The following is an 11683-nucleotide window of genomic DNA, read 5'->3' as shown; positions in this document are numbered from 1 at the left end:
AGATGGAGTTTAATTCAGATAAATGCGAGGTGCTGCATTTTGGGAAAGCAAATCTTAATGGTAAGGTCCTAGGGAGTGTTGCTGAACAAAGAGACCTTGGAGTGCAGGTTCATAGCTCCTTGAAAGTGGAGTCGCAGGTAGATAGGATAGTGAAGAAGGCGTTTGGTATGCTTTCTTTTATTGGTCAGAGTATTGAGTACAGGAGTTGGGAGGTCATGTTGCGGCTGTGCAGGATATTGGTTAGGCCACTGTTGGAATATTACATGCAATTCTGGTCACCTTCCTATCAGAAAGATGTTGTGAAACTTGAAAGGGTTCAGAATAGATTTACAAGGATGTTGCCATGGTTGGAAGATTTGAGCTATAGGGAGAGGCTAAATAGGCTGGGGCTGTTTTCCCTGGAGCGTTGGAGATTGAGGGGTGACCTTATAGAGGTTTGCAAAATTATGAGGGCATGGATAGGATAAATAGACAAAGTCTTTTCCCTGGAGTCGGGAAGTCCATTACTAGAGGGCATAGGTTTAGGTGAAAGGGAAAAGATATAAAAGAATCCTAAGGGACAACTTTTTCACACAGAGGATGGTACGTGTATGGAATGAGCTGCTAGAGGAAGTGGTGGAGATGGTACAATTACAATACTTAAAAGGCATTTGGATTGGTATATGAATAGGAAGGGTTTGGAGGGATATGGGCCGGGTGCTGGCAAGTGGGACTAGATTAGGTTGGGATATCTGGTCGGCATGGACAGGTTGGACTGAAGCATCTGTTTCCATGTTGTACATCTCTACGACTCTGTGACTCTATGGTTCAGGCCATGTTTCCAACATTCTTGGTGGTCATATGAAACAGGCACTTGGTCTGATGTTAAATAGTCATTGTCTGTTATAAAGCCAATTTTGTGAAACTGAGAGGCAATGAATATGACAAATGTTGGGTCCTCTCAATTCAAATCTTCAATAGCTGCTATTCATAAACATAGGGGTATTTAGTACCAATGAATGTAAAAAATCTCCTCATGCAGCTAGGAGGAGCAGAAACCTTCCTTTCACACCACAGCCATTTCAATCATCCGTGCTCCCAACTCCCTTGTTGCTTCTAATCTACTTTCACTCAGTGTCACTGAGTATGTAACCTAAATGAAAAAAAAAAGAACTGTGGGGCTCACCTCAAGCTTATTGCTTTGGGTCCAGACCTTACAAATATCATCAAGAGTTGGTATCTGATCTGAAGAAAATATCCACTACGTTTTTGCTGTCTGTACCTTAAATCAAGGAAATGAGTCTCAGTTTAATATGTATTATGGTCATCTTTGAGATCAAACTGGTCTTACCTCTGTAAATGGAATTGAGTTTTTAATACTTTGATGACTTACAGCAAAGAGCTGATTTATTCATGCAATTAAATCTTGTTGTTCCTGATCACAATTATCACACTATATATAGTTTGGAGCATTTTTATAACCACATCACATTCATATCATATTAAGGGATGGATATTTGAAAGTCAACTATCAGTCAGTGGATGATAGTAAACAGGAAATTTTGTGGTTAACAGAAAACTCTTGTAAACTCTAAACTTCCTCATTGCACCTCTTCTAGAACTGTTGTTTTCAGCATAATTCCAAAAATCGAATGGACACCATTTGAAACACTATAGCAGAACTGACAACAATTTTAAGTTTATTATTTCATTAAAATGTGCGTGAAAATTTATAAAAATTCCACTGTTTGCTTTTGCAAGCCAAGACTATTTTGGTGAATGTATAGAGGAATTCTAACTCTGTCAGAATGTGTCCAATTAATTGTATGATTTTGTTTTCAACATGCAGTTTTAGTCAGTCAGGCCACTGTCAGTTTGTTGGCCCTATGTTTCAATATGGACATGCCTTCAGCCTTGTGAAGAGGTCTAGGTGTAACACATGTTTTACATAAACAACAGGGGTCATAACACAATGCTGCAAAGTTACACAAAGGCCCTTTGGCTTCAATGAAACCCAAAGACACCAATAGCACACAAGCTACTGTATAACACCCCAAGCAAGACCAAGTAGCAGTTGTATTTATAATAAAGATTTCCTTTTGTACCACAATAATTAAGCTTGCTAAATCTAGGTGGTCACTTGTTTATCAAAACACTTTGACAGTAGTAGGATTCGAATGGACACTTCCAAAGAGACTGGGACATTAATCCAATGCCTTAGTACCCTCAGCCATGCTACTGATGGCGAGGTATAGAGCACTGGTCAACCTCTTGGAGGGCACCAATGCGCACCACAATGTCAGCATTGCTGTACCAAAGACCGACAGATCAATTTCAGTCTGCTTGAACCTGCAACCTCAATCACTGACAATTGGCCCCCACTGGTCAGCTTGATACAATACATTGACTGCTGCTCCTCGACCTGCTGAAATTTAGTGCATTTCAAGGAGAGAGGGCAGCATAATTCCAGACGTGGAAGATCTTTGTTGTCAGGACTGTTTCTGAGTCCTCACCCTAGTTGCAGCCGCAGCTTCGGGAAGGCCATCAATGAAGAACTGAGTCTGGGATCAGATTCTTATAAGGAAGGTGAATTCAGTGCTGCCTTTTATAAGTCTGATGAGTGTTTGGGATGGGAATGCTGCAGGGAATGCATGCAGTGGAATCAGATGACATCATAGCCAGCATTATCACAGACATCAGTCTCCAGGAGCTGTTCATGCTGTGGCACTTCTCTGACAAAGGAAGACATCAATTGGGATATTTTATGCCAGTAAAAATGAATAATAATAAAAATTAATAAGCCTTGAATGCTCACATTGCTCAGGTCCTGATGAAATATGGATTCTATGCCAATCTTGGAAATGGCAATGAAACTGGAAGTTTGCAGTCAACTCCCCACTTCCACTGTCTTCCTGCTGTTCCAGTTGCTGCCATTGGACCCAGCCTGCATTGGGACGATCAGCTGAAAGCAGTGATCCATCAAAGAGCCAACCTAGTTCATTTAATTTTCATGATGTCGCCAACCGTGTCACTCTCCCACTCCATGGCCCACTTTCAAACCAAATTCCGAGGGCCTGGCAAAATTTCTTCTGAAATGTCAGCAAATTAGGCCTCTGCTTTCCCTCTCCCTTCACCCTCACCACTTGCCACAATCCAACCCACTGCTTGCTCTTGGAGATTTCTCCTCCTTTATCAGGGTGGGTGAGTTTTTTATTCATTCATGGGATGAGAGCATTGCTGGCCACACCATTTACTGCCCATCCCTAATTGCCCAGAGGGCACTCAGGAATTAACCACATTGCTCTGGACCTGGAGTCATATGTAGGTCAGACCAGGTAAGGATGGCAGAGTCCTTCTCTAAAGGACATTTTCCTAACAATCAACACTGGACTCATGGACATTGTTAGACTTTTAATTGCAGATTTGTATTGAATTCAAATTCTACTATCTGCCATGATGGGATTCGAACCCCAATCCCCAGAACATTACCTGGGTCTCTGGGTTAACAGTCTAGTGATAATACCACGAGGTCATTGCCTCCCCTCTGGCAAAATGCCTCGGAAAGCAATAGTAAAGCACCGTAATGTTCCGCGAGGAAAGGATTTCTGTAATTAACCTCCGTCTCTCTTTTGCCAGCCAAAGGAAACAGTACGTTGTTCCCCTGCCCTATTGATGGCCTTCAAAAAGGGCATTCCTTTCGACTTTTGGGCTTTCTATTTTACTTTAATGTTTCTCACTGTCTGCTCTGATAAAAACCAGTGGATCTCCTCATTAGCGGTGTTTGGCTCCCTCATCAGAGTATGGGAACTGCAGTAGGCCATTTATACTTTACAGCTTTTCCCACCTGAACTGAACTTCAGCTCCATTCATCTGTCTTGGTGCAGTATCTCCTGTTTCTGAGGATCTGGTTGGGATCACTGAATACGCAGGATCATCACCACTTACGGAGCATTATTTCACAAAATGGTTCTTGTCTGCACTATCTTGCATTGTCATTCAAAAGGTGGGGATAGGTCAGTATAAGCCGACAGAGTGTTAGTATTAAACTGTCCAGACAGCTGCCCATTCACTACCAGAAAAAAAGACACTGGCTTGTGCCACACTTTTTCTTAACTTGTGTGCTTTGTCTTCTAAGATCGGGAGTGCAACTTTCACTGGAGTGGGATTTTGGCTAAACACTGAGGGTTTTATTTAAGCAAACAAGACAAAAACCTAGGCACCAATTAGGGTGCATTGATACATTCCATCATTTTTAAAAATTCAAAAAGAAATTTAAATGTACTGCCAAGAATGTGAGAAAAATTAAAGATTGTGAGGACTTAACAAGGGGAAAGCCAGCTGGTAAAACAAATAGAGACCCTGCTAGTTGACTGGGACAGAGGCTAGTAAGGATAAAAAAGGGCAAGTCAGGATAAAAGGACAAGGAAAGCACATTTCTATCCTGACAGCTTTGTGAAGGTTTTAAGATCGTCCTGTCTAAATCAGTACAGTTAGCTTTCTGCCTTGGGATGTTCAGCTTCTACACAACTCTGTCACCCTGTATTAAAAGCCTGTGATACAAAACACTGAAACATAGATTGTAGAATTAATTAAACATACAATCGAAAGCCAGAAAACGATGTGGTCATGTTTAGTGTGGGGGAGGAGAAAAGGAATCTTCCAATTGAATCAAGAAAACACCATCGGATTGTTCCTGGGAGCTGTGTGGTCATTTCCATCAAAACCATTTGATATTGAAAATGCTGCATCGCTGATTCATTTATGGAGCACTGTGGGAGTAGCAGATGTTTATGGCAATTTGGAGAATATTAGCTCGATCACGGTTGATCTTGAAATTGAAATTGTTTGTGTTAATTTCTGACATTAAACAAGTCAGGATTAATTGCTCTGATATTTCTATCTTTCTGTCAACAGTTTTGCGATCTTCAGATCTTCCAAATTTCTGTATGGACACTGCAGACAAGGGTGATTGTAATAAATCCATAACTAAGTATTTCTACAATGAATCCATTGGCAACTGTCAGGCCTTTACTTACAGTGGATGTGGAGGAAATCGGAATAATTTTAAAACCAAGCAGCTGTGTCGTAAGACCTGCAGAAAAGGTACACTCATTGAAACAAGAGCCTCTGTCATTGTGTGAAAACAAAATACCACAGGTGCTGGGAACCTGAAAGAAAAATAGGAAATGTTGGGATTTCTGATAGGAGTATTGGAGTTCCGATGGAAGATCACAGATCTGAAATGATAATTTTACTCTTCACTCTTCAGATGCTGCCTGACCGACTGAGCACTGTGCTGATAGCATTTTCTATTCTTACCTCTGCTCTTATGCTGCTTAATACTGAAAAATGAGGTAAAGTTGACTATTGCAGAATGGTGTGGGTTATAATTATCATATTAATAATGCTGTAGAAATGTGTTTTAATTATTGATTAAGGAAATGAAGACTGGGGATTCAATTTAAAATCCTTTTAGGATATATTCAGCGGTTCTGGATTCATTCTCAGGATGTGGGTCTCTCTGTAGAGGCCAGAATATATTAGCCGACCTTCATTAACCTTGGGAATTATTCAATGTTAGGAATACTTTACTCTGGACAACTTGCAGGCAAAATATCAGACATTCATTTTAAGATGAATGTTGAAATAATTTGATCAATGTTTTATGTTGAAGAAACTCCAAACTATTTTAAATATGGACAGACAGGTTAAACTAATGAATACAATGACAAAGCCCCAACAACCTTTTGAACAGTGTACACCATTCGGCTCCACTTCCTTGACTGCACATTATACATTTTCTTTGAAATCGCAACTCCACTGTAAGCTGACTGAAAATCAATTCAATTTTATTGGGTGTTTCTCCTCCAACTTGACTTGTGGTTGATCATTGAACCAAATAGCAACAGCACCCTCTACTGTTCATAAAGACATTAACAGGAACTTCTTATTCTCGTGGCTGGAAATCACTCTTCAGGAATAGCTCATTTTGAATGATCAGATGTAGGTCCCACAGGTGGTATTCTGTCATGGAGCCTTTAGGCTACCAGTAATTTAATTCCTTGAACAGGTGAAAATTGTTGGTTGCTAGGTTTGTTTTACAGTGAAATGTTGAAATGACAAATGTGAATGTTCAACAGAAGAAATTATTTATTATTGAACGATTCTTTGCAGTCTATTTCCCATCCTACCTAGTTCAATCAATTCCTCATCTTGCAACAGATGGCAAATTTCAAGCAGATTACTTCCAAGCAGTTTATTGTATATGACACAGAAATCCTGACTATAAAAGATGAGAAACTTCATAAAACACTTTGGTCTGGATAATACAGTGCCACAGATGCATACACAAAGTGAAAATATACATTCTGTTCCAGTCTAATTACTGTTTTCAAGCAGTACACATTTCATCTCCCCATGAAAGAGGATTTAATATGGGGAGTACTTTTTAAATATTCCCCCTATTCTACAAAGCTTGACAAAATTTCTTTGTTCTTCTATGAAATGTTTTATTTTGCTGACATGATTTTGCTGTGGTTGTTATTTAAACAGTAATTGTGAAAGTGCTCAGATCAAAGGAATACTTCCTGTTGCATTTCTAACGTAATTACCATATTAAAGTCAGGAAATATTTTATTGCAAGTGATCTACACCCCTCCACCCCCAAACAGACAATTCTAACAAAATGCTGTTGAGTGAATTTATTACAAACAGTGAAGGACATTTTTTTCAAAGCAACTTGGATTCTCTTTCTAGTGTGTAGGGTGGCTTTCTTAAATCAGTTGGTTGGGATACAGTCCTCAGACCTATTTGCAGTCTGTGAGATCTTTACATTGTGGAAACAGCATAGTAGAGGAAATACTTCTTGAGAGGCTTCAGCCGATTAATAAAATTTCTTTCAAACTATTAAAGAACAAAGTAATTTAGTCAATGTATACTTTTCTTCATAAAAAGGATGTTGAATGAAAAATGTTCCCTAAACACTTACTCCCCTTTAACTCCTATTCTAAACTGAAGGATTATTTTGGTGTATGTCACACCTATCTATTTTAAGTGTACAACTTTCACTTCATTCATAAATGCACGTTTAATCCAGGTGAGTGATATGCCTATCTTGCTTGTTTGTACAATTTGTCAAAGTAGCAACTACGTTCTAACTGGAATGTCTAAATGTCTTCGAAATGATCCTGCAAGAAGCCAATGAAGGCTCCATGCTATACCTTTAGATTTTCTTGTATATGTTTTTATGTGTTCCTCAGTCTGTTGGTTGTTTTAGTCATTGAAGAAAACACATCAAACAATTGCACAATCAAATTTAAATACATTTCACAACAAACAAATTTCTTTATTTTACCTTTCAGGAACCAGAAGGCAATAGTCCAGACAATTGCCTGAAAACACAAGAAACCTTCAAATTGAAAGGAATCCGATTGTCGTAGGACACCTTGCAATCTCTTGGAATTCAATTTACTCTTAACCTGAAACTGTCACACTCTGCACTTTTTAAACCTCTTTTTTTAGATTGTTTTCTTGTTTGCAAAAGTAGTGCTAGTGAACAGAGTAACATGTTATCATATCACCAGCTAACACCTGCAAACCTATATCCAACATAAGGGGGCCAGTCCTGTGGGCAATGTCAGAAAAATGCAGTTGCTGTTGAACCTGAGAGAGTCTTGGTGCCAGGTGTAATCGGATGTGACAAATTGTGAGGATGTTTGCAGTGTCAACTTTGTAAAGGAAAATGACACATCTTTATGGAAACTCAAAATATTCAACAAATTTCATATTAACTTCAAGTGGAACTTTCTTCCTTCTTCGACAAAAATTCAGTCTTGTCTTTACTGTCAGAGAGAAGGATTTATAGTGAAGTTAGACATTTCATTACAAATTCCGTTACCACATTAATTGTCCAGCAAAAAATGTTCTTATTGAATGCAGTAGTATACAGGCGGCTCGTTAGCCCCGTAGGCTGGTTCGTAACGCAGAATGATGCCAATAGCATGGGTCCAGTACGTAGCTAAAGTCACCATGAAGGTCTGCCTTCTCAACCTTGGCCCTTTCCCAAGGCACGGTGACCCTCAGGTTAACTCACCATCATTTGTCTCTCTAATGAGAAGACAGCCCAATGGTCCTCTGGAACTATGGCAACTTTAGCAAATCCTACTTATAATTCTGATGCTTGGGATTTAATCATTTGATTGTATAGTCCTTCACCCAGTCCCATTCAGTTTAATGTGCTTGATAGCATGAATGCATAATATCCTCATGTTTTATAATTAGTTGTAAACTGAATGCTCATTACATTCTTACTTATTAGCTTACCACATGGGTCCTTTTATCTTTTAGAACAATGATAAAATACTGAAGACCCAATTCTCACTGCTACTGTACACTGGAATATTTCACATTTAACATTCAGGATACCTTGACTTTGCAGGTAATCATAGGTATAATGTGCACTTTTCAGGACCAAAAAGTGACAGAAGTAAATAATGTTTGGCTTTTACTGTCATTATCTGTTGCATTCTCCACGGCAATGCCTCTACCAAATTGAGTTCATTTGTCAACCAATCCACAATCTCCTCTCACACAACATAATGGTTGATTTTCCCCTTGAATTGGTGTTCTTGTGAATTGTCCTGATGAGCACAAGACAAAAAGCTTCAACAAAATGTGTCTTTATATCAGCAATAGCAAGAATTCTCTGGTAATATGAATTTTATAAATGACAATGGGTTAGTGTACTGTTATATCAAAATAGGCTGCTATTAGATCAAGAGTTTGAGATTATTGGCTTGTGTGTGTCACAACACATTTCAACTAATCTGATTATCATCTTTTAAATTAAAACAAATCACAATATCATTAATGGTAGTTGTTCACAGGGCATCTTTAATATAATTTTATGCAATATTGGATTCCATCTGGCCTGCGCTATTCACAATTCCTCTCAGAGCATGTTCGTGCACAGAGAGGACATTCCTCCTGCCAAACACTCCCAGATCGAGTGAATGATCTGCCCCAGTAATACGTCTGTACAGGTGATTCTGCTATAATGCGATTGATGAACTGTGGACATTGTTTGGATAATGTGAACTTTCTACTGAATGGGTATCGCAATTTTCTATTAGCGATCTTCTACAGTGAGGTTTTCCATAGCGCAATTTTCTATAGCACGATTTTCTATAGTGCAATTTTCTATAGTGCGATTTTCCATAGTGCAATTTTCTATAGTGGTTTTTCATCATGATTTTCTATAGCACGATTTTCTATAGCGCAATTTTCTATTGTGATTTTCTATAGTGCGATTTTGTATCGCGATTTCCATAGCGCGGGGTCGCACAGGAACACAGCTACCACATTATAGCAGAACAACCTGTACTTTCGAAACTGATAATCGTGATTGTCACACCCACCATCCCCAAAGCCTCTTGGATTGAATTTTCCAACTTAACATCAACAAATGCTGACATGGGAGCAATATTGACTCCTGCACGTGTGCCCAGCTAAGTCTTGAGCTGCTGCCTGGCTTGAGTCTGTCCAAAACCATTTTGTACAGACTGCAAGGATTTCATCAAACTGCCATCTCTGAGAGTGGTCTAAACGTATTCACGTCCTGGGCAGCAGATTTCAGACTGAGCTGAGGAGGAACCTCTTCACCCAAAGGGTTGTGAATCTATGGAATTCCCTGCCTAGGGAAGTAGTTGGGGTTACCTCACTGAATGTTTTTAAGGTAAAAATAGATAGAGTTTTGATCAGTAAAGGAGTTAAGGGTCATGGTGAGGGGGCGGGTAAGTGGAGCTGAGTTCACGAAAAGACCAGCCATGATCTTATTGAATGGGGGAGCAGGTTCGAGGGGCCGAATGGCCTACTCCTGCTGCTAGTTCTTACGTTCTTTTGTTGTCCCAATGTAAACAATGGGAAAATCTAACATAACTTTTATGTTAGAGGTACAGGTGGGTACAATTACAACTTTTAAAAGACATTTGGACAGGTGCACAGATAGGAAAGGTGAGGAGGGATATGGGTCAAATGCAGGCAAGTGGGACTAGTCCAGTCCCGGAATCCTGGTCGGCTTGGACGAGTTGGGCTGAAGGGTCTGTTTCTGTGCTGTATGACTCTATGACTTCAGGAAGACATTGGAAACTTAATTCGGAGAGGGATTTAAATGGGTATCACAAAGAATTGCTACGTTAGAATGGGTCATTTTGGGACTTAACTGGATTGTAATGTAAATCCTTCTCACAATGTTATAACTACCTCATTTCTTAGTCATTCTTGGACACTGTAAGTAATGCTACTGCTTTCCTTTTAATCCTTTTTTGTATAACAACAATATTTTTTACTCTGTAAGATTTGTACCTAGGTACTTGTACAGGAGTACAAGTGACAAAAGGATATTCAATTCATTGTTAATGATGAGGGTTAGGAGTTACATTGAACAGGTTCGTGTCTGCCCTGTTCTATCTCAATGTTCCTGAGTCATTCCAAGTTGATTTCTTAACCCAAAGCAAGATGGCTGACCCACCTGGGAGCACAGTGAGGTAGGCGCTGCGGAAGCTGTAGCCCATGGTGTTGGCCCCCAGGCAGATGTACATGCCGGAGTGGTCTTCCGTTGCCCGTGCTATTAGCAGCTTGTTGAGGTAAGAACCATCTGGGCGAAACCAGACATCACCGGCCGGCAGGACCACAAACCTCTGACCCCCGACCTCGATGGTGGAATTGTACTTGCTCTCAGTCCCATACTCCACGCGTCTTAGCCACTGGACCACAGGCTTCACATCGCTGCGTACCTTACACTGGAAGGACGTCGTACCTCCATACTCGACGGTGGTGTTCACTGGATGAGTGCCGGTTAAAACAGGCTTGGATCTTGTCCTCTCTGTGACAAAACAAAACCAAATAAAGGTCAAAAGCCAATGATTGGAATGAGAAACCTTTCTAGAACATGATTTCCCCATTTGCGGCCCCGAGATTTTTGTTTCTCATTATCTTAATTTCTTTCCGAGGCGATAGCGTACGTTTCGGAGAGTGTGTATGTCTGTGTGTCTGTATGTGTGTGTGTGTCTGTGTGTGTGTGTGTCTGTGTGTGTGTGTGTCCATGTGTGTGTCTGTGTGTGTGTGTCCGTGTGTCTGTGTGTGTGTGTGTGTGTGTGTGTGTGTGTGTGAGTGTGTGTGGGTGTGTGTGGGTGTGTCGCACACAGCTGCTCTCACATCTCCTTATTGTCAGTAAAGAAGAGATTGGAGACTTGGGAGCGAGGGGTCTTCAATATTTAATGGGGATCCTCCCCCCTGGACGAGCCAGTGCAGCCTGGGTCATCCCTGCTGTACAGATGGTAATGGGCAGGCGGCGATGGGTTCCCAAGGGACTGCTTACACTCTGAGTGATGGTCTGTGTGAACAGCAGACACCTCCCCAAGGCCACTCTGTCCAGCCGCGAGGCGCCCTCAGACAGCACACTCCCCTCTCCACCCGCCAGCCTTCGCTCCATGGCTCCCACCCTCCCTCACACTCACACTCACACACTGACTCACTCACTCACACTCACACTCACTCACTCACACTCTCACACTCACTCACTCACTCAGACACACACACTCACTCTCACTCACTCACTCTCACTCACTCACTCTCACACTCACTCACTCTCACTCACTCTCACTCTCACACTCACTCTCACTCTCACTCTCACTCACTCTCACTC

At 40.7% G+C, this 11683-nt stretch overlaps 2 protein-coding genes across 3 annotated transcripts in view; one reads left to right on the top strand and one right to left on the bottom strand.

Moving 5' to 3' along the window:
* The window catches only part of LOC122556847 (tissue factor pathway inhibitor-like), a 56252-nt gene extending 47559 nt beyond the window's left edge, over positions 1-8693 (top strand). Inside the window, exons 6-8 of one of the 2 annotated variants that reach the window (XR_006313674.1) lie at positions 4894-5082; positions 5249-5333; positions 7341-8693. Coding sequence is in view for 1 of the 2 variants with exons in the window: in XM_043704092.1 (XP_043560027.1) it covers positions 4894-5082; positions 7341-7357 (206 nt within the window). In the remaining variant the exon portion in view is untranslated. The remainder of the gene's footprint in view (positions 1-4893; positions 5083-5248; positions 5334-7340) is intronic. The other variant, XM_043704092.1, reaches the window with a different exon arrangement.
* Positions 8694-10038: 1345 nt separating this feature from the next.
* Positions 10039-11683, bottom strand: part of LOC122556846 (fibroblast growth factor receptor-like 1) — a 165173-nt gene continuing 163528 nt past the window's right edge. Inside the window, exon 6 of the mRNA XM_043704091.1 lies at positions 10039-10861. Within this exon, the coding sequence (XP_043560026.1) occupies positions 10443-10861 (419 nt within the window). The 3' untranslated portion in view covers positions 10039-10442. The remainder of the gene's footprint in view (positions 10862-11683) is intronic.

The sequence above is a fragment of the Chiloscyllium plagiosum genome, chromosome 14 (assembly GCF_004010195.1).
Source record: "Chiloscyllium plagiosum isolate BGI_BamShark_2017 chromosome 14, ASM401019v2, whole genome shotgun sequence".
Classification (NCBI taxonomy): domain Eukaryota; kingdom Metazoa; phylum Chordata; class Chondrichthyes; order Orectolobiformes; family Hemiscylliidae; genus Chiloscyllium; species Chiloscyllium plagiosum.
Note: the sequence above shows the minus strand (reverse complement) of the source record. Positions and strands in the feature narration are given on the sequence as shown.